The 23,384-nt window shown below is 37.9% G+C and overlaps 1 protein-coding gene across 1 annotated transcript in view; it reads left to right on the top strand.

Annotated features, from left to right (window-relative positions):
- The window catches only part of FIGNL1 (fidgetin like 1), a 78,731-nt gene that overhangs the window by 45,265 nt on the left and 10,082 nt on the right, over nucleotides 1-23,384 (top strand). The window contains exons 7-13 of the mRNA XM_080582365.1: nucleotides 534-600; nucleotides 2,659-2,753; nucleotides 4,609-4,676; nucleotides 9,306-9,382; nucleotides 13,640-13,659; nucleotides 14,403-14,501; nucleotides 20,165-20,266. Of these exons, the coding sequence (XP_080438491.1) occupies nucleotides 534-600; nucleotides 2,659-2,753; nucleotides 4,609-4,676; nucleotides 9,306-9,382; nucleotides 13,640-13,659; nucleotides 14,403-14,501; nucleotides 20,165-20,266 (528 nt within the window). The remainder of the gene's footprint in view (nucleotides 1-533; nucleotides 601-2,658; nucleotides 2,754-4,608; nucleotides 4,677-9,305; nucleotides 9,383-13,639; nucleotides 13,660-14,402; nucleotides 14,502-20,164; nucleotides 20,267-23,384) is intronic.

Genomic DNA, 23,384 nt, shown 5'->3' with positions numbered 1-23,384 from the left:
AGCTTTTAATGATCCATTCTGTCAACAGGAATTCCAGCACTTTTGAGTTGCCTCAGTTCAGAGCTTGCCTATGTAGCATAAACTGCAAATCATTTTGATGATAATTGCATATGTGGGACTGGTATGTGGGCAGGGGGGTTGGAATAGGATGATCTTTATGGTCCCTTCCGACCCAAACCGTTCTGTGATTCTGTGGTATTAGGCCACATGGTAAGCGTGTGGAAAACAGAGAATATATATAACATTAGCATTGATATTATACTATGGCTGATTCATCAGTCAGCTTTGCATTGATATTTATTTTATCCATTTGTCTCAATAGAAGCTTTGGGGAAAAAAATAGATTCCCAAAAGTTCCACTGAAGAATAGATATTGGCTAAAATCAAATTATTTTGTCCTGTAACATCTATTCTCTTTGTTTACTGTTGCCTTTACAGGCAGTTTTTCTTATTTAATAATTTTCTTTGCTGCAACACCACTTAACCAAGTTTTTGCCTCTTTTTTTTCTTTTTTTTTTTTTTTGGCTCTGCAGTTTTGTGCAACACTTGGAACCACACCTTGCTGCTCCTTTGACAGACTGTTAGAACTGGGTCCTATTTGTAAGTCTTTATCTGCTGCTACTTTCTAAAACTGCAGATACCAGTTTAAGCCACGCTGAGTCATTTCCAGGGTATTGTGCAGTGTCAGTGACCAAATTCAATAAAGCTACTTGTAGATGAGACCTTCAGTTACAGTTTTCTTTCTAATATGAGGTCAAGCAGTCTCAAACCATTAAGGAGTACAGAGAACATTGCCTCAAGATTTTTTGAGGGGGCATTTTGGAATACTTTCAGTGAAAACATAATGTAAATGCTTCAGTTTGTAACATTTTTCCTCAAGACCCTCTGCCTGCAAGAGCAAACAGAGCAATGCAGATCATGGAAAAGCTGAACTCTAAACCTCCTCTGCACCAAAAGTTTTGTTTCTGTTTGGTTCTACAAAAAGCAGGGAAATATGCACCAAAAATCCACGTGTATTCTCCTCAGTCCTTCCTCTCTTCTTCCCCATTTCCTTCCTCTTGCAAGGAAACGTGTTAAGTACCATGGCACTTAATACATTGACCGAGTCATGGGCTCTTCATAAGTACTTCTGACTTATGGTCTTCTGTTGAGGCAAGCTTTGATCTGCCACGAGGCTGGCTGGTGAAAATGCAGCCAAAGTGCATCATATATATTCCAATTGCAATATATATTCCAATATATATTCCAATAATCAGAAGCAGCCTCACAGAAGCAGGCCTAGATTTGATGTTTAGTTTATTTATTCAGGCAGAGCCTAAAACACTTAGGATTTATGTGGAGGTGACTTGCTTTGTAAGGTTCCCTGCCCTTCAGCAGAAGACCCAGAGACTTGGTGTTCTCCTAATCCTCCTTTCTACAAAAGGTTTGTAGTAGTCTGCCTAGCAGCTAGAAATTATTTTGCTGTTCAGATTATTCCTATAGACCTGACCTAATAAAATAGTAACACCAGTACTCCTAGGGATGGCAACTCAGTGTGTTTCACCAGCTTCTCCCAATGACTTCCTGTTTGTGCAGTGGAGACCAGCAGAAGCATTACACGCTGCTCACATCAAAAGACTTAAGCTAACATTTCTGTGTGTAGGGGAATTTTTGTGTTAATATACATGAGCAGAAGTCCTATAAAGTAACAGCAGTGTCTCAAACCAAATATATTCAAAAACAAATAATCAAATGAACTTCAAACATCTCTTCAAATAAGCCTACCTTATGTGGATGATAAGACTAATATTGTATTGGCTTTTCCCAGACATTATGCAAGAAGAAAATGTAGCTCACAAGAATCCAAATTTGTGCATGAACTTGGTGCCCAGGTACAGGTCTGAATGGCTATACCTCTGTATGCGAAAAACATGCATCAGAATTGGTGACCAGTATAAAGATATGGTTATATGGGCTTCAGCCATCAACTGATAGACTAGAACCTGTAATACAGATGATCAATAGCAGACCGTGAATACTCAATTGCAGAAACTACATGAGAGGCTCATATGCTGAAATATTTCTGCAGTGAGTAATCAAAATTAATCCTTTCTTAACCTTTCAGTGCTTGCTCTTGGATAAGTCTTGTTCTCAGTCCTCAAAATAAATACTTTGCTTCATATAGCTCAAAAGCCTGTACATGCACACATCAATATGTGAAAAAAAATATTTAGAAATATGTGTTTTGTTTATGGTTCATGAGTTAGAAGTAGGGAGCACAGCTAGAAGTCTAGCTGCTGTTGCTGAAGTAGTGTTATTACCATAGAAATCAATAACTACATCTCCAGATACATCTTTTAAAAGTGTATTTCGTAACAGTTCTTACATTAAAATTATTTAATATTTTATGTTATTTAATGTTAATAAGAAAAATCTAAATTTGTAGGGATCCTGTTGCTGTAGAAGAACTGGGGAGGAAGAGGAGGAAGAGGAGTATTTTATGTATACATCTTTGTGTACTAATGGAAACCCAAATAGTAGCAATATTTCATGTCTTAATTTTAAATTGGGAAAATACTAACATCAAAGAAAATCTCTCAGGCACGTGACTTCATGCAAATCAACAGGGGTTTGTAATCTGCTGTTTAATTTATTTTCTGTTCGATTCTTATTTTTTAGGTAATAAGGAAAATATCTGGATGCATATTGATGCAGCCTATGCTGGGAGTGCATTCATCTGTCCTGAATTCAGGCATCTTTTAAACGGAGTAGAGGTGAAGTGTTTCTTCTATACCAACCTGCTAACCCCTTGCTCTTCTCTAGAATTTTTGTGTTTCTTTTACATCCAATATTAATGACTTTTCTAGAATCTCTGAGTATGCTTCACTTCAACTTGCACTGCAAACCCCTGCATATTCTATTACCTCAATTATGTTTATATAATTTTTACCTCTTTATCTTGCATTCTGGGACTATGCAAATTACCACAGCATGTAAAAGTTTGTCATTTGGAAAGGCTAACAGTTAATCAACCAAGTACCTTACAAAATCATCCAGAAAAGGGGAGCTTTTTCACAAATGTCCAAAAAAGTGTATCTGATTTGTAACACCCTAATTCTGCATCACAAAAAAAAAAAAAAAAGTCCAACAAATTAATGAGCTCATTATGCCTGATTTTCGCTTACATCCTGAAAGTCATGTAGGATGCAGCCAGTAGCTGCTGTATCTCAAACAGATGGGGTTTAATAACCAAGAGAACTAAATGAAATATTCCCCCAACAGCACTTGTGTTCCTTCTCCCTCCCCTTGCTGAGCTACTTGGCATTCAGTTGCTTAGATAAGGATACTTCAATTTCCTGCTGCTTCCCTCAGACAGTCAGATAAGTCCTTGTCTTCCACATCAGTGGAGAAAATATTACTGTTTGGTAAAGCCAGAAGTTTAAACAGAGCACTGATAGGTAGCGACTAATAAAGAAGAGGAGGGAAACCCCCCTAGCAAATAAAGCATTTCTTTCTGTCCCTTTTTTTTTTATCAGCAAATGAAGCTTGTTGTAATTTCCTGTGGGGGAATATATTTTAAATTATTGTTATTGGTTCCTGAAGGAAATGAAACAACATCCCTTGTCTGGGCCAACGTTTGTCATGAGAGTAAATATTTAACAACCACAAATAGGTTTCTTGGCATGCATAATACAGGGAGATAGATAGATAGATAGACAGACAGACAGATAGATAGATAGATTATCTCTTATGAGAGTAATTGTTAATTTCTTACAAGTGACAAGGAAGGCTATGAGAAGTAAATGAGAAAGGAACAGTGCTACATGGAGTAGTCAGACCCCGGTGCTGCCAGGCCCCCATCTCTTTTTTAAGGCTGATAGCCCCTGCCTTTGTTAACACAGCCTACAAAAGAAGTGTTTCCCACACGATTTCAGTCTTAGTAGCTACCTGGGTTTCTTCTGCTGCCATGTCTAAACACATGTAAAGTAAAACTGGCTTGTTCCATGATTTATACAACCATGTATTGTGAATTTTTGTTTTGTGTTGCTTTTCTTTTGACTTAGATGAAAAGATGACTTCCACTAAAAGAAAGTATCTAGGCAGTTAAAAAAAAAAAAAGATAATTTCCTGATCATTTGTAATTTTGTGGAGTAATGTGATACACAGATTCTGAATTAACTCTATCATTTGTCTCTCTTTGTGAATTTTGTGTGTATATGTTAATATTCTTGGAAATAGAAAGCGTAGTGAATTGTTTTGGAAACTGGGATATGAACCTCAGCAGCTACTGTTGAGTATGCAGAATTTTTTTTCGTTTATGCTGAGATATATACTTTTGCATAAGACACGTATCCAAAAGGTATAATTGCTAGCAAATGATCAAAATTTTGATAATACCAATAGGTCAGCTGCACCTGACACACCAAACCTGAATTCCATCCCCAAAATGAAATGAAGATTTAACTGCAATAGTTATTAAGTAAGGTGATATCAGCAGGAACGTTATCTATAAAGCCCCAAGTCAGGAACCACAGTCAAGGTGTACTCAGGCAATTTGACTAAGTTGCATCATTAACTCATGGGTCCTTTTCTCTTTCATAATTTATTTATTTATTTATCTATTCTCAGTTTGCAGATTCATTTAACTTTAACCCTCACAAGTGGCTCCTAGTGAATTTTGACTGTTCTGCTATGTGGTAAGTATTACAGAAAAAGGAAACATTGCAAGAGACAAAAATCACGTTAAATTAATCTGCCTTCCTAGCAGTGGACATTTATTTACATTTCTCTTTTGAAATGAGGAGCTCTGGATAGCTTTAACTCTTGTAATTTACAACATTCTCTCTTACATTTAATCCAAGTTTAAAGTACAATTTAGAAATAGGCCTGAGTTCTGCATTGTGCTCTAGAGAGAGAAAAATCCCGGAAAGTTGGCAGATTCATACTTGGTGTATTTTGGGACCATTTAAAACATAAATAAAAAAAAACCTTTAAGGACTGTTAATGCAATGAACAACATGGTAAACAGAACTTTTTCTTCTTTTCCTTATGTTTGAGCCTTGATTCTTTCAAAACCCTTTCTAAAAATGGTTGGTATTTAGCTGATGAAAAACAGTTGATTTCAAAGAGGACTATTTATGCAATTTTTTACTGATTTTCAGTTTCTCCAGATGACAGCAGAGACTACATTTTGATATGAAAAGATGCTGAAGTAGAAACCAGTAGACATACTTTGAAACAAAGCGAATTAATCATAGCAGTAATAATAAGAACCCAAAATAGATGATCTTTTTGTGTCCCAAACTGAAATTTTCAGAACCTAGTGTCTACCAGCATCACGACTAATGATACTTACTATCAAAACAGCAGATCAGTAAATGCAGGCTATTTATCAAAATAAATGAAAACATCAATTTCAGTTTTAATTGAAGAAAATCTATGCAAAAATGAAAAAAGAAGGAAAAAATGAAAGTTAAAAATGAAACTTTAAAACATCATCCAGATAAAACTAATTTATTTCTGGAAGAAAAGAAGAAAAAATGTGTGACAGTGGTCACTCGATTGCTTTTGGTTAATCTTTGGCTCTTTTAAAGTCCTTCATGAAGTTGACTTTTGCACAAATACATTTATTATTCAGATAATACATTACATTTTTGAATATAAGATTATTCTTGACGTAGGCACTTCAAATACTCCAAGCCATAAAGATTTTATTCTTAGAGTAAATGGCTTAGGTTTCAATCCTGATCCATCAGTAATGGCAGCAATTAACCAGGACTCCAGTTTATAAGTGCCTCGTAACTGGCAGTCTCTTTCTGCATATGGAAGTAAAGAGAAGATGAAACTTTGCTTGTTTTTTCCAACTTTTTCACATCATTTGAAGATACTGTTAGCAAAGTATCTGCTCTCAGAAATGAGAAAATTCACCGTCATTCTCATTAATGTTTACAGGACAATCAGAGGCCAGAGTCTTGTCCATACCAGTTTCATTTTTCATTAATCCTGCTTTCCCCTATAACCCTACGGAATAATATTAGAACTTTTTACCTGGCTTTCCAGGAAAACAAGGTATATACAGTCACACTGTCTGTCAGTTTATGTTCCCATCTCAAGAGGTTGTAGCTTCTTCCTATCAGATCTTAGACTTTAGGCTTAAGAAAGAGTACTTTTAGGTGTTTTCACCATTTTTTTTTTCTTGATCTTACTGGTAAAAACATCAGATAAAATGTATGTCTTTATAGATATGAAGATTCTATTTCTAGGAATCTCAAGAGACCTTGCGAAATGTCTCCTTACTCAAAGCTACACAACTATAGCCTACTATTAAGCCTTCACTTCAGCAAGGCATTTATGTATTGGCGTTATTTGCCTGATATGGAATGTAGTATATATTTAAAGTTAAGCTCTTTGGCTTGAAGCCATATCCATCACCAAAAGAAGACCAGCTACTTCTGAGGTCTACATCCAAAAGTCACCTCTCTTATCAGATGTAATGCTGCCTGAAAAAGTGAAAACTCATTTTAAATATAATAAGGGATGAAGGAGCCTGGTAGGAAGTAAATGCGATAACTGTGTAGTCCTTTTAGGATCCATGGAGAGTATTAACCATAATTTTGTAATAATACAGAAAGAGTTCAATATACAGTGAACACCGTTTCAGAATCAAATTAAACTGAGTTCCATTGACAGCAAGTCTTCTAAATCACCCAGACTTGCTGGGTGATTTAGTGATCTCAGCACTTTTTCCAATAAACGCTCTCATTTCTTTTCCTTGCAAGTTGATTAAGAAAATCCATCCATTAAATCTGTAATGTAATTATTTAACTACTCAGTGCAGTATGTAACACTGATGTCACTTGCGATTTGGAGGCGATTTCATTATAAACCTTTTGTAAAATATTCAGAAACTTCTTGATGTACAAAAAAACTCCGTTTCTTAAAAAAAAAAAAAAAAGATGGAATTTAATATAAGCACTCTAAGAAGGGTATCCAAATTTTGTATTTCGTTAGAGACTCTGCCTTAAAACTCCCAGACAGTTTTGTCTGGCCTGTTTAATTGGTGTTCTGCAATATTATAAAAGTTGTCTTCTTTCAGACAGAGAAAAATAATCATGTTGCAAAAGTCTTGACATTTTTGCTTTTCTATTACTCTTTACAGCAGTTAAGTGTTCACTTTTGGTTGAGAACGTTGTATTTGTATTTTAAAGGAAGGTGCTTACAGGAAATGCTATTCTGTAGCTGAAAGCGAAATTTTCCTCTTGGCTTTTAATATGTAGTAATCTCTTTGGTTATTTTATCTATTGAAATTGTTAACATTATTAAAATGTGCAGAATAGAGTGAGGCTGCTAAAAGCTACAGATGTGCAAGCCAGATAGTTCCCTTTTCACAGATTTGCACTTCTTTATTCACCAGGACTTTTACTGTGCATTTCATATTATCAGTACTTAATATGTGACTTTTATGCCATTCAAGCTAGATCTTAGCCTATTACCATACAAACATCAAGCCTTTGAAAAATTCTAGTTTATAAATTAATTTTTTTGAAATATATATTCAAGAACTTTCAGTCAACCTTGGATAGTTGCAAAGGAAGTTAGGAATACCACTTCTATCCATTATCAGACCACACAAGCACTTAGTGCAAAGAAGTTTAAATACTTAAGGTGAAATCTAGACGTTGCGTTTAGAGGTACAGCTCAACTGGTTCATATACCAGGCTTTGGATTTATTTTAGTAATCCTTTTAGATAGTTTTTTATGGTTGTCAGATTAAGACCTGTGGAGTCCCAAATGGAACAGACACCATCTTTTAAAAAAGCAGGAACATCTCAAAGATTACTAATGCCATATTAATAGCAATGCATACATCAACCCACACTTGATAGGATGAAAGATGACAGCTGTTTAATATCTTCTAACTGAACAAATATTCCTGCAAAATTGTTACCTGTTCCATTGATTAGGACAGCATATTACAGGAGGAGGAATGAATCTCTCACAATACAACTGATGCTACTGCTTGTAATTTGGCTTAGTTGTCTATAGAATGAGCTACTGCAACATGAATATATCAAAGAAATAAAACATATCAAAATACAGTGGAACAATTTAGAGGTTGTTCACAGTATTTACCCTAAATAAAATGGCTTTTGGATAATAGTTTACTTCCTTTGTCCACAGGACATTTCCAGGACACAAATTTATTTATTTATTTATTTTAATGTAGAGTATTCTGAATGTCTTCTACTATTTTTTATGTGCATAAGCTTACTTATCTCCAGCTGGGTACTTCTGATACCTGAAGCCAAGTTAACCGTAGTACCCTCCTTGCAATTAAATAGAGAAGAAGGCCTTCTCTTCGATTAAGATGTTTAATGTTTATGGTTTTATGTGCACTTTTACCTTAAAACATTAAGAAACATAAAAAGAAACATACTCAGAAAATCATAAAGGATTTTGCCTTTTGGTGTGTGCCCATGTTGACATAATATAGATCACTTTGTGAAATGCTTACAGGCCTAATGAAATTGCACAGTGATTTTTCCTTTTTTGATTTCTAATTTCTTCTGCCCATGTAAAACCCTGCATCTGTAGAGGTGAGTCAGCCTGACACACCGAGTGTTACCCACTGGTAACGTGTAGCTTGTTCGCTCTGAGAGGGACACCTTGGCTTTTGAAACGTGGTCCAGTGACACCACCCAGCAGCTGGCAAGAGCGAGGCACACTTCCCAGTTCCACGTTGCGCTGCAGGATGTCTTTCAGCAGTTGTGTCTTGCATCCAGCTAGGCTGCCAGGAGGGCTGGTACGAGAGGGAAGCCTGCTTCTGGGCAGGGTGGCCAGGCCCTGAGGGCGGCTGCCACCGCCGCTACCCACGGCATGGAAAGACAAGACGGCGGCCAGCATCCACAGAGCCCCGGCGCTGCTGCACGCCGTGCCTTGCAAGCCACAGCTCTTCCCACAGGGCTTTGTACTGCAGTAATTTCAAGGCAACTTCTGTTGACTGCAAACATTAGCATTGCTTTAACTAGTCTCACATTCTGGTGTGATTGTCTATCACCATAAAAAGATCCTCTGCGTCTGGTTCTTATCTGTTTTTAAATATGCAGTCATGCTGCCCGTTCCTGCTGAGACTTACACTTGCTTCTTGTAAGTACAGTACTGATATTGCTGTGAAAAAGCACTGAAAATGGCACAGGCTGTGCTCAGGAAATACGCCAGTTTAAACACATTTAATTTTCTTTCACTTCTTGTGGAAATTTAATGCTTTAAATTTTAATCCTTAAATTTCTCTCTCTCTTTTTTTTTTTAATCTTTCTTTCACACAGGGTGAAAAAAAGATCAGATTTAATAGGTGCCTTTAAATTAGAACCTCTTTACCTGCAGCATCACCACCAGGAGTCTGGTAATTTTATAATTAAATAAAATCATCATTGTTTTATTTGCAAGCTGATATGTAATGTGAAAAAAAAAGACTTAAGATAAAAACTGAAATTCTTAAAACTGCCTAAGTTGTTTAGGAGCCTATTTCCGTATTCAAAATGCTTTAGGAAGTTAAGTTTATTGAAGTGCAAACGTGTCTAGTGAGATTTTAGTTAGCTTAAAAAACAATTGAGGGAAAGCCATTTTATGAAGCATTATAGTTCACACACGGCACAATATTTTCATATCGTGATTTCCCCTACTCCGTATTTAACATTGGCTCTTTGCAGGATTGTCGAGGCAAGGCTTAATGATCTTTTGGTAGTCAAGAAAATATAATATTGGTTGCTATGTATCGAGTCCCTTAATCTGCCTTCCCCGATATATATTTTACCAGAATGGTTTCATAATCTGATTTGGTTTTAGATTTTCTAAAGTCTTTGACCTTTTCTCTTAGCTATGCATGCAAGCTATGATTCATATTTTCAAATATCCATGTCATGAGCAAACATTCCCTGAAACTGCAGAGATGGGGTGAGCTGTGTTTGGTATCTGTGCTCTGTTTCGGGTGATAGCTATCTGGGTCATTATCCTGTTGCACTCACACTCTTAAATCGATTGTAGCAGGGAGGTAAGTCTTGTACAAAACGCACACAAAAGCAGTTCCTAAAATGCTCACAAAGAACTTACAGACCTTGGGCCCAGTACAAAGCTCCTTAACGGATTCGTGTTGCTCCTTGCACATACCTAGCGACTGCAAAGTGGCATTTGCCATCCAGAAGGCTGGTTTTGCACATGTAGCTCATAACTGGTGAATTGTGAAGACGGTCACAGCAGTGCAATGTCAACATGTGGTGCAAGTTCCTTCATAACTTTCTCACGAGGGTGTATCACCTCAAGGGTGCTTGTCCTTATCATTTGCCATATCTCATACTGTTCCTGGAATGGGTGATGCTGATCTGTGTTTGTTGTGGTTTAACCCCGCTGGCAGCTAAGCACCACACAGACGCTTGCTCACCTTCTGCCCTCCCTCTCTGGGATGGGGGAGAGAATCAGGGAAATGAAGCCTGTGGGTTGAGATAGAGACAGTTTATTAGGACAGGAAAGAAAATAAATAATAATAATGATAATAGCACTACTAATAATAACGCGTACGAAACAAGTGATGCACAACGCAATTGCTCACCACCCGCTGACCGATGCCCAGCCTATCCCCGAGCAGCCGGCCCCCCACCCCGGCCAGCCACCCCTATATATTGTTTAGCATGACGCCAGATGGTATGGAATACCCCTTTGGCCAGTTTGGGTCAGCTGTCCTGGGTCTGTCCCCTCCCAGCTCCTCCTGCACCCCCAGCCTGCTCGCTGGCAGGATAGAGCGAGAAGCTGAAAAGTCCTAGGCCTGGTGTAAACACTGCTCTGCAACAATTAAAACATCAGCATGTTATCAGCGCTCTTCTCATCCTAATCTAAAACATAGCACCCTACCAGCTACTATGAGGAAAACTGACTCTATCCTAGCCGAAACAAGGACAGTGTTCAAAAGTGTACCCTGAGTATGCTTCTCTCTGTTGTGCCTACAAACTCCTTGGCATTTGAATTAGTATAATCCAGAATACCACCATTCACTAAAAAGCACTAGGAAAAATTGATTTTTGTGCCTCAGCTGCCAGAGACTTCAGATTTTATTCCTTTTTCTACATTTCCAAGCAATGCAGATATAGAACAGGGCAGTAAACAGGAAAATGCAGTAACTCTGAAGCTGAGGTTCATCAACCAAAGGCTAGAATTGTTAAGAAAAAAAATGTACTTTTTTTTCCTTTTAAAATGAGAAATGAAAATTATTGCAAGTATACTTATGTCACTAGCTTTTATTTAATGTACATGAAAAATATTTCTCTTGCGGAGAAAAAATCCACAGTTAACTAAAGCGAAAATACATTCTTGTGACAACTGGCAGTGCTGATAGAAGAATCTTAGGACTTCCTAGGTTAAATGACACCAAAAGGAGATTAAACCTTTCTTAAAACTAGGTGATTTCAGTGAGGCCACTTAGCTGGCCTGAAAACTTTATCTCCCCAGCTGGTTAAAAAGTTGTTCACTCTTTGCGTTGCCTTCACTAGCCATGATGGCATGCAATTAGATCTGGGCATAATGATACCATATAGATCAGCTGATTATTGGCAATGTAGTGAATATTTATTATGTTCTATTCCCATTTGCTGACAGTTTTCCAAAGAGCTGGACAACTTTTCAAATGCACGTTCCTCTAGTTGAACTGTTCAATCCCATCCACGTGTATGCCTTCAATAAAAATGGCCAGATTTGCAAAGGTGCGAGGCTGTTACAGTCACTCTTGATCCCTGTGTGATTTATGGGATGTCAGCACTACTGGAAATAAGACTTGTCTAATGGAGGGTCTTATTTTCTGAGTAAGTCTCAAGTCTGAGAATTCCCATCGTGGTTTACAAGGCAAATGAAGTAGCATTTTTGAATTCACTCATCTCTCACTCAAGAATTTAAATGAGCGGAAAAATATATCTATCTGTGAGCAATTACTCTTAATAACCATATGGCAATTATGTGTGCCCCCAAGGGGAAAGTCTTTATTTTGTCATTAATTATAATTTTATGTGATTTGCATCATCGCTCCAGGAAGATTATCCTGGCTTGCCTGGCAACCCAGGATATAGGTCAAATCCTAATGGCAGCGTTAGAAGAATGCAGCTCTATACGCTATTGTTAATGACACATATACTCCCACAATGCAATTCATCCTGGTTAAATACAGATGTAAGACTAAGGCTTGTAATCAAGGACTAATCATTGATTGCATTCTGCTTCACAGCTTGTGAAAGGCGTTGTTGTGGATCATTAGACACAGCCCCTTACAGGAGCGTAGGATTATTTATCTATCACCAGTTGCTTTCCTCTCTTTGCTACCAGCCTTGCCGCTATCAAATACAAATGGCTGCGACAATGCAGACCGCGAATGTTATCAAATCACCTTGTTACTGAGACGAAACAACCATGTTCATTTCCTGATGTCCAGGAACAGGTTAATGATTGTTGCTTTTTTTTTTTTTTTTTTTTTTTCTCCCTAGAAAATAACCTTGGAACAGGTTAGAGAGCCAAATGGCTATATGTTGCAGGGAGGAAGGATCGTGTGTTTTGGCTGCGTGCATGTGAGACTGTTGGCAAGAGAGTTTGTAGCACAGGAAACGGAGTCTTTTTTTTTTCTTTAAACTCCCAGGAAGGCTGGGAATCAGAAAAATGATGTAGGCTGGTCAATTCACGAGCTACAGTTCTATTTAGTACCTGGTGGCTCATAATGCCAAGAGCACTTAGCACTTTTCCATGGAATTTAAGTGCATACTTCCTCATGAAGCTTGTATTCCACTGCAGGATAAGAAAGCTAGGCAGATGCTTCCATGTGTTCCTAAAGAGGTGCTTTAAGATTTTAGGTCAGTTTAGTTTTTGTCTCTGGCTTACCACAAGTAATCCAGCTTTATATTACAGTTTTCTTTACTGTGAAATCAGCCTAATTACCTGATTCAAAGCAAAGGTAGAGGCATCTTGACACTGTGTGCTCATATAAAAGATATCAAATAATGCCCTCTACTTGCCTCCCTGCACTGAACTGTTTTGTGGCTTGGTCAAACAGTGTAAGGGCTTTTCACCACATCAAATAAAAAGCCGTAACAATGCAGAACGTTATTCACCAAACAGGAAGAGTTCATTTCTGAGTCAAATTTTCCAGTCACTCATTAGACATTCTTAAAAATCAGCAGCAAATACATGAATGGGTACAAAAGCTAGTTAGAAACACATTGTTTTGAGAAACGTCAGTTCATCAAGTGGTGGCATTTCACAGCAGAGGATGAGTGTTGAAATGAGTTCAGAGATTCTGCAAACCAAAATTAATAAAAGCCATCTTAGGTACTGCTTCTTTTCCATACAAGAGGAAAATAAATGTAGTATTTAGTCTGTGATGGGATCTGAAGTATAACAGAAAGGAAAATAATTTCTTCTAAAAATTGTGCTCTACAGAAAACTGTTTGTTAGTGGTATATCCTGGCTAGCTAAGGAGTGAAGCATATTCGCTGTTGAAAATGGTGATGCTGAAGTTTGTAGCAAACAGGCAGGATAGCTAAAATACAGCTTTCTTAATAGCATTAGAATATGATTGTAGGTTTTGGCTGTTATGATAAAGCAATGTGAACATTTTTTCTTTAACTTTCAGGCCTTGTAACAGATTACCGGGTAAGTACAACATCGATATAATCATTAATGTTACTACTTTTATACACTCATATTTCCAGGGATTTTATTTTCCATTACTTTCATAAACTTCAAAACCTTACCTTTCTTTCCATGATGGATGCAGCTTAGTAAATTTTTAACATTACTCAAGGTGAAACTTTAAACTCTGTTTTGTTTTTTTTTTGGGGGGGGGGGGGGGAGAAATGTTTAGAGGCAGGATGAGTCTTGCATAAGTAATATTTTAAGATTTAAGCAGTAGAAGATTTCTTAAAGATGATTTCCTAAAGATCGTTTTTCTTAAAATAGTTAATAATATATACTTCTAAAAGTGTGTGTTTTAACTTTGACAATATAAACATTTTTCTTTTGAAATGGAAAATGGGCCAATCATAATAGATGCTGGCCCCACAACTGTACATAAGCCAATGTATGATACTCATTTTTCCAAAACCTTTGAGGAGAATTTGGGATGCAAAAAGACAATTTGGTTTGCCTTGTGACCTTTCCATTCTGACACCAACCTTCTTTTCCACTTTTCATTTGAAAAATTTGAGTATGAAGAGTCATATCAGAGCATTACCCAAAAATAGACATTTTTGTTATTATTTGGCCCACCTCTAGCTATGGCCTCTAGGATCTGGAAATGTGTTATGCTTAAAATCGCTGCAGCACATACCATTTCTGCAGTATCACTGCAAAGCTGACTTCTAACATGGGTGCTCTGCCTTCTCTCCGGCTTGCAGCACTGGCAGATCCCCCTGGGGAGGAGGTTCCGCTCCCTGAAGCTCTGGTTCGTGCTGAGGATGTACGGGGTCACGGGACTGCAGGAGCACATCCGCAAGGTAACACAGATTTGCTTTCTTGGGTAGTCTGTGGTGGGATGGTAAGGGAAAATGAGCTTTACTTACCCCCATCCATTGCCCACAGCTTCTGCACACATTAGAAAGCAGAGGTGACGGCCTTCAGAAAGCTCGAGTCAATAGGAGTACTGCTTTTTGCCCCATGTCGTGTCATGATTCCATATCATGGCAGGATCTCAGCTGTCATCCATTTTGTATTAACCTTTAGAGAAGACAAGCGTAGGAATTTGGAATTTATACAATGCAGGACTGTAGGCCCCTCTCAAATTAAGCCAGAGTGCATTAGTTTTTAAATTTTTATTATTTATTTTTTCCGGGAGAAAAACCATGAAGCATTCATTATCTCTTTATTTCCCTAATGCAGATGCATTGATGGCATGTTTAGATTATGATTAATGTTGTTGGGCTACATTTATGATACAGTACCTTATTGTCCACCTACCCTTGAAGCGATAATTTCTGCTTTCTCTGTTTCCTGTTTAAAATACACATTTTTTAAAAAACGATGTGTACAATTTACAGTTTGTTAACATTGCTGTGAGTAAGCACTAAGTTTATTCTTAATGTAAAAAAGATGGGTTATTTAATCACTAAAAAACACACCTGGCAGCAGTCTAAATGATATATATATACTTCCTCTGCAGCAGTAAAATCAAATTCAAGCATGCCTTTCCTTTTTATGAAGTTTAGGGAAACTTATAATGAGGGGAGCTCCATGACTTCGCTCTAAATATTTACAAAAATATCCATTAGCTTAGACTCTGGTCTAGTATACCAAACCCTCTGCAGGCATGCATTCCTTTCTGTTGTGGTACTAAACAGATGAAGGCCTAAGAAGGGCTTCTTCTGCCATTGTAAAACAGCTGCATGAATAAATCTCTTCCAGTTTGGAAAGGTTCTGGGGTGGAGGAGGGTACCCTTTTTGCTTCTCATTTTTATCACAATATTTTTTGACCAACTCTACAGGGTTTTAAATTATATTTTTAGTTTTAATAAGGCTCTCAGAAGCAAATTTTGAGAACAACAGCAATCCTGATGCTTTATTATCCTTATGGCAATTTGATAGATGCCCTTCCAATGAAAAAATTGATGCATGGTTTGTTACTGCTTTACTAGACTGCCATTACAGTTTCTAGAGCTTTGCTCTCTCAGGTTAGATTTCTGGAGACGACAGTTATTTCAGAATGATGCCAAGGTTTTAAGTAGGGCTAAATCCCTCACTGGGAAAACAGAGGATTGGAAGCCCCATGTTGATGACACGGCCTTTCTCAGGCAGGTTTCCACAATTCAGTATTCACGTTCAACAAGATGCTTCACAGTTCTCTCATTCCCTGTCTCCCAGACATTTCCCTGGCTGTCCAGCCAAAAAGTGCTTGTCTTCCCATTACCGTAGCTGGTTTTGTATTTTCTATGACAACACAGTTTGGTAAGGCAAAGCAAATCAATCCTTTCCTAAAGATACTGACTCTAAAGTTGGAACCCTCTTATGTTCCCTTATTTGCAAAGATAATTCGGAAAACTAGATTTCCAAGGCCTCCTTGAATTGTGTGTGTGTTTAATAGTTCATTAAAGACTAAAGTGTTCCCTGGTACACAGAGGAAAAAAAGTTATGACCTTACGTTTGCAACTTTGGAAAAATATTAAGGGTAATTAAGTGCAGAATTTGACTCAATGTATAATTACAGAGTCACAGAATCATAAAGGTTGGAAAAGACCTCCAAGATCATCTGGTCCAACCATCCCCCCACCACCACTATCACCCACTAAACCATGTCCCCAAGCACCAGGTCCAACCTTTCCTTAAACACTCCCAGGGGCGGTGACACCACCACCTCCCTGGGCAACCCGTTCCAGTGCCTGACTGATCCACCAAACTGGAACCATTAAGTTAGTTCCTCCTCACCCCCTGCCCGGATTACTCATTAAACTGTACTGATTAAATTCAGTGGGCTTCAAACCTGTTTCAAAACAAACAAACATTTCTACCTCTTTCAGTTCAAAGTTTGTTCTTTTTTTTTTCTTTTTTTTTTTTTCTTTTAGTAGTAACGTTTAGAAAAAAAAAAAAAAGGTTGTTTATTATGTTGCAACCTTTAAGGTCTGCATCAAAATGACCGGATAACCACCGCAGCTTGGTATTTGCTTGTACTGAGACAGGCATTTAGGAACCAAAATATTCCTAGGAGATGAGAATGAGTGACTTTGATTTAGATATAGTAACTTTTTTGTTTTCCAAACCTTCCAGTTATGCACTTTCTTCCCACACAACATGTAATATTAACCTATTGCAAAGTATAGGTTTTAGAGCAGTGGTAAAGGGGAGGGCGGTCATCTCAGAAGGATGTGGGGAGAGAAAAATACAAATTTTGGAGGTAAGTCCCAAAGCTGTGGAGGAGATGTACAAAGAGGGCAAAAGCAACAACAGTCCTCTGGACTGATTCCAAACAGTCAGTATAAATGTGAAACCCCCAAAGTCCATTTGTAAATGGCACATTTGTAAACTGCTTGGCCATGTATTATTTCTTTGTCCTTTTAAGTCATCTCAAAGAGCTCAGAAGTCATCTGAGAAATTTAGAGGTTAATGCTTTCGTAGGTAATCCCCAGGAACATTCTGAGTCAGTTAAATCCTGTGGAGGTCCAGAAGAAATCAGTGTACCACATTCTCCCTTTCTCACCGACAAAAATGAATTCTATTAACAATTAACAGCTGAGATCAAGAAACTGGAACTGTACAGAACAGCAGTCCCAGAGATAGCACTGCAGCTGGGCAGTGGCATCGTCCGAGTGGCTGTTTAGAGGACACTTTTTGCAGCATCTTCATTCATTCTAGTGAGATGTGAGCTAAAGCAGGCAGAGAGGTGAAATCTGTAGAAGAAAAGTATGAAGTGATCAAGGCTGTGCAAGTATGTGTACTTGCATATACACATTATTGCACTCTGATGCTTCTGAGAAACTCCCTTGTATCAAAAACTGTTTTAGTTCTGGAAGGAGTTGCCCGACTATTCCACTCTCAATTGAAACATTTAAATGCAACAGCCCATATCTGTATATGTGCTTCTATTTTTCTGTATATGCACACATATACATACTTAAATACAGATTTTTTTAAATAAGAACCACATCTTAACACCTCACAAGTGCACTGCTCCCATGAGTAAGACATTTCCCCTAATCCTGAATAATCACATTACTTAGATCCCCTTCTTTTTTGCTTTCTCAATGCAAAAGGGCAATGGTTATTTACCTGAGATAGAGGGACACAAAAATCCCTTGCCGTACCCATGCCCAGAGAGGGGTTACAGCTCTTCCAGTCGAGAGAGGCAGGTGTGACGCTTCACAGAGTTTGAACTTCCAGGGTTAATAACGTTTAACTTTATTGGATTTATTTATGTTTGGTTGCAACAATCTTTGTAAAAGCAATTCAGGATATTAGCTTACGGTTCAAAGGTGCAGGGCCTTGGGTCACTGTGCTAAGCAAAGCTGGGGGGGAGGAAAGCTAAGCAAGTGAAACTTGTTAGTTCCTCCTTTCTCTACTTCTCAGTCCTGCCTGTAAAAATCTAAAACACTTGGTGCCCCCCGGTGGCTTTTCAAATTATTGCTACTTGATAAAGCTTGCTACAAAAAAAATGACTTCCATACAGAATGCTTCCAGCATTTTAATTTGTGTTTTACTGAATACGCTATATTTTTCCTTGCTTTTATTTCTTTCAAATCCTTTAGCGCAAAAAATTGGAAATACTTGGTATAGAAAGTGTACAGCAAGTGTCTGTAGTTTTCTTGTACAAACTACTTGCAGTAAGCCAATCTCAAATTTTTGCTTTATTCAGTTCTCACCCAGGTAAATTTTGATTAACTTCTGTTGGTGATTACATTTGGTTGAACAGTTGTGGAAATCTATTGTCATTGAACGTCTCACTGAAAGTCATTCATCTCACTGAACAGGATTTTTTTTATGGCCTTGACTTCCAAGAGCTGGTGTGTGCATTGTGAAATTTTGCTGAGCTGTGTAAAAGACATAACTTGTTTGATGCTATGGAAATGAGGGCTGGAGGAGGTAGCAGAAGACTGTTACAACCTGCATGTATATTTCACATAAGTTTCCCATGCACTTATGCATACAAAAATATGTATGTATACACATACTTCTGGTCAAATTTCATAGTTTTAAGCCCATGCTATTTATAGTAGCAGAATATTCAAATGCTTTGTAAAGAATTGGGCATTTTATTGTTCTTATTCCTGACTCAAAGAGCTTTCAGTCTAATTTTAGAGGGAGGTAATAAATGAATGTCACAAACAGCAGAGAGGAAGTGGTAACGAGAGGAAGATTGGCTGGTTACAAAGAGTATGCCCAGTAGGAATGTCTTGAATCAATGTACAATTCCATATAAACAATGTTTTCCTATTTTAGGAAATAAACAAACATCAGAAAGCTATGATTAAGATTGCAAAATGTGTTGGTTTTCTTTCTTTTTTTTTTTCTTTCCTTTTATTTTTTTCCCCTGTAATTTTTGTTCTGCTTTCTTCTTGCCTTTTGGAAGAAGTTCCTGTGAGATGAAATATTTCACATCTAACCTTGGCCCAAAGTTTTTTATATTTGTTGGTATCTTTCCTTGAACTTGTAAGAAAGCAAAGTGGAACAGAAGGAACAGACATGGGGTCTGTTCATTTTAGTAAAATTGTTTGCAATCGTAAATGCATAAAAGTGCTGATAATTTTTGATGTAGACTGGCTACCGCACAAACTGTAATTTTAATACCCAGTTGTCTTTTTCTTTAGGGTAGCGAGCACTAAATTGGTGATAACCAGTAAAGGGGGACTGAGTAAGGTACTGCACGTACCTGATGTGGATATCAGTTCTTTTTTCCAAGCACTTTGGTATTTATTTTCTGTTTGGGAGAAAGCAAAATGTGGTATATGTATACAAACATCACTGACTGATGTTCCTCACAGGTTGTTAGTATGCCTGTTGGTATTTTCCCTATTTGATTTTGGAAGAGCATTGGTTTCCTATGCCTTGATATAACTGTTCTGGGTTTATATCCAGTGTATTTTTTTTTCCCGGTAACTTTTAAATAGACTGGCTGAGGTATGCTGTCCATTTTCTTGATTTTACTGCCATCACTTTTCTTTTCAACTGGTCCCGAGTGCCCAGGCCAGAAGAGTGAGCAAGTTATCCACCTCACAGTATTCTCATGTTACGTGAACTATTCCAAGCAGCGTCTCCGTGCACCTTGTTTTCCACTGGACTTGTGATCATTTTCTCTACATGAATCTGTGCATCTCCCCTTTTCCCCGCTGTCTCCCTTCCGCTAGTCTCAACCAAAACTGAGAATGGTAGAAAACCTAAAGAAGAATTATTACAATTATTTAATATTAATATGGTATTGTGAAAGTTACAAAACTGTGCCAAAATGTTTCACTAAGAAACAGACCAGTGCTGCCTAAGACAGACTGAGCAGTCAATATGGTAACTGGTCAGTATGGTCTCTGGAAGTCATAAACGGGCTGTAAGTTAACATAAACAGATGGCAACGTGAATATTATCACATATCAGAGGAGGGAACCGAGAAAAGAGATTAAGGAGCAAATCTTTTCTTTTAATAAACTAAATTTATACAATATAGATGCTATCTTTCTCTTCACAGCACGTCAGGCTGTCGCATCAGTTTGAACATTTAGTCCTTCAGGATGAAAGATTTGAGATCTGTGCTGAGGTTGTCTTGGGACTAGTCTGTTTTCGGCTGAAGGTAAGGCAGCTAAGGCTTTCTACTTCCTCTGTCATGTTTTATAGCAACACAATAACTTGCAGTAGAATATAGTCTTTGTAGTTAATATTCGTAATTATTTTTAAGGAGAGTAAGGGGAATTTATGTAGATCAAAGTGGATTAAAAAAAAGACACTTAAGACACTTTTTTTAGAATTAAATCAAATCCTTACGAGAAATTCACACATATTAGGGTATGGAAGAATATAGTCAAGAATATAGGCAAACAAATGGTCTTAGTCTACCCAGAAATTCAAAATGGCTGTTATATTCTATGCTTAATGGTCTTTGATTAAGATGGTTGTTTAAATATATTTCTCTAGACATCTATTAAAGATGCATGTATGCATAGAAAATGTTTCCTGTCGAGTTAATTTTATATGTGTGTATATTAAATATACAACTTTTTATTTATATACATTATCTATCATGGATGAAGATTAGAATACTAATGGATATTTTGTTCTTTAAAGAACACATTTTCATTTATAAAATCCCACAGTTAGACTGGGCAAACTGGAGCAAGACATGAGAAGGAAAAGGTTGCATGCATGGGAGGCCAGCTTCCCGAATGCCCTTGGTACTGATCCCCCCCACTTTATTTTTTCCTGGACATGACTCTTGCCCCTCTTTGCCTTTCATTACCCAAAATCTCAGTATGTGCCAAGTTCATCAATGTAGAGAGAGACCTTGCCAAACAGAAACTAGAAAACTCACTCTGCTCTCAGAACAGAAGCGGGTGGGAAGGTTGACTTGTTTAATCCGGCACTGAAAGGAGATCAATGGCTTGTTTTAGGTAAGGAACTTGTTTAGTAAAGGAGCTTGCAGCTAAAGCCTCTGTTAAAGGCTGCACTATGGGAACAGAATCTGAACACCAAGCAATAATGAAAACGGCACTGGTGTTTTCTAGTCCACATGATACCTCACTGAGCTTTGGGCTTTTCTGAAGGCTCAGAAGCACATCTTGGCTCCCTCCGGGTAGCGTGGTATTACTACGTTTCACAAATTCCTTTCTCAGTCATTCATTTGCCCCAGTTACTTGAGTTTGATGCAACTGTCTGAAGGAACTAACAGATCTTTAAGAATAAGGTAATGGTTAATTCATCTGGAATAGGAAAATCTGAATTTGTGGTGTTTAAAATAAAAAAATGATCTGCTGCTAGGGGATCAGACAGATTATGTAACGGGGGGTTGTTCCAGTAAGTGGAAACATGAATATATTTTTCTTTCCTAATGAAAACTTCTACAAGATTTTGAGGAATAGGTTCTGTGGCCTTTACTGCTCAATACCAAGATGCTGGTTGTAGTCTGCTCTCTGACTTGGACAAGCAAACACCGGTTTTGCAGATGCAGAGACAGCTGTTACTCAGTGCTCTACATTTAGTTTAAAGAAACGGAGCTTAGCAACACAGAATTGTCACTTTTGATCAGACCAGTGGTTCAGCTACATCTGGTCTCCTGTCCCTGATGCTCCAGAGGAAGAAATCAGATTCACAGGAAAGACGTTTACACAAGACGAGATAAATACTGGATATCTAGCTCATAAACGTTTGGGCAAGTTGTAGAATAAAGGCATTATTCTTCTGAAAACCAATCTTGAAACAGCAGTGTTTTCATCACTTGCCTTCCCTGTCCAAAAAACCACCAAAACAAAAACAAACAACAACAACAACAAAAAAAACACACCCCAAGCTAACAAGCTTTTGAATGAAGAGTTTTTTCCAGTTATTTTTGCAACTTTATTTTCTATTAAAATAATTCTTCAAAATCTTCTGGTGGTTTCTGTACTTGGTATTAAAACGCACCCTGGAAGCAGGACACTTGTAACTTTTATGTAACTTACTGGAACAACCCCAGGTTACAGCAGGACTGAAGGACAGGGGACTGACCCTGTAATGCTTTGAGCTGTAAAAATAGCAATATTTTTCCTTCCGTTGTTCTTGAGAAATCTTCTTTTTATTTTTTAGCTGTAACTTTTAATGTTTTGCCTTTCATGCTGTTGAGCAGATGGATTAATAGTCTATGACTTTCATATTATAACTATTTCATCAAATGTCAGAGAAGGAATCCAAGTGTCACGCCAAAGGGTTAATTTTTGGCCTCCTTGTCATGTCTACAGATGAATACAAGTCAAGCTAGTCATTTCTCCAAGGGGATGAGAATACGGGCTTATTAAAACTGACAGACTCAATCAGAGCTGGCTGCTGGCTTCTCAAAGCTCTGGGAGAGGACTTGTCACTGCTAACTTCAATTTGATGTGACACCTGAGTGTCAGAGCAGTCCCTAGGTGCATCTGAGAAAGCAGAATAGAAGAAAGGCACACAAACCTTTCTCCTTCCTCCCCTTACCCCTAACAAGGGCATTAACATATTATAACTGCTTGTGTTGCCTTGAAGTTGGTGCTGTGCACTTCATATTAACGATGAGGATCAACATTTTCCTGATGGATTACCTTCAGTAAGGCAGCAGTACATCATTCACACCAGTGATGCTGACTTGGGTTCATCTCCACTCGTAAGGGGATCCAAAAGCATGGGAAGAAATCATTTTGTCCTTAGGGCCAATGGGAAACCATGTCTCCCTTGTGCTTTGTTTCCTTTAGGAGAAGGCTAAGAAGGCACACCACGACTGTGTAGATCTGAGATAACCTGACTACTAATAAAGATATTTTCAAGAAGACCTACGGCCACTTCTGTACCAAAAGCACTGTTGAGCATGTTACAGGTGGATTTGTCCACTGGTGGCTCTGGTGCTGCAGTGGTCAGCCAGGGAACAGCAGAAGTCCCAGCACCTCTTGCAATGCTGTGTCACCGGCAGTGTAAATGGAAAGAGTAAAGGCCATACAGTAGCTAAGATCCTTCCCCAAAGAGTAAAATCATAGCACTCAGGATCAACGTGGTGTATCTTACATTGTTATGGCAAGCGGGCCAGCGAATCTGAAGCCATCTATCAGGCTGCTGATATAAAAACTTAGACATACGGGTTCCTTTAATTTGGGTAACAAAGACTGCCAAAGGTATGCTGTTAACACTTCATCCTGCGTTGCTAAATATGACAAAAATCCCAAGACCCTGCTGTTGTTGTTTTCGTTTAAAACAAT

This window comes from Anser brachyrhynchus (genome assembly GCF_964034855.1).
Source record: "Anser brachyrhynchus genome assembly, chromosome: 2".
NCBI classification, from domain to species: Eukaryota; Metazoa; Chordata; class Aves; order Anseriformes; family Anatidae; genus Anser; species Anser brachyrhynchus.
The sequence above is the reverse complement of the archived record's forward strand: the minus strand, read 5'-3'. Positions and strand labels throughout refer to the sequence as shown.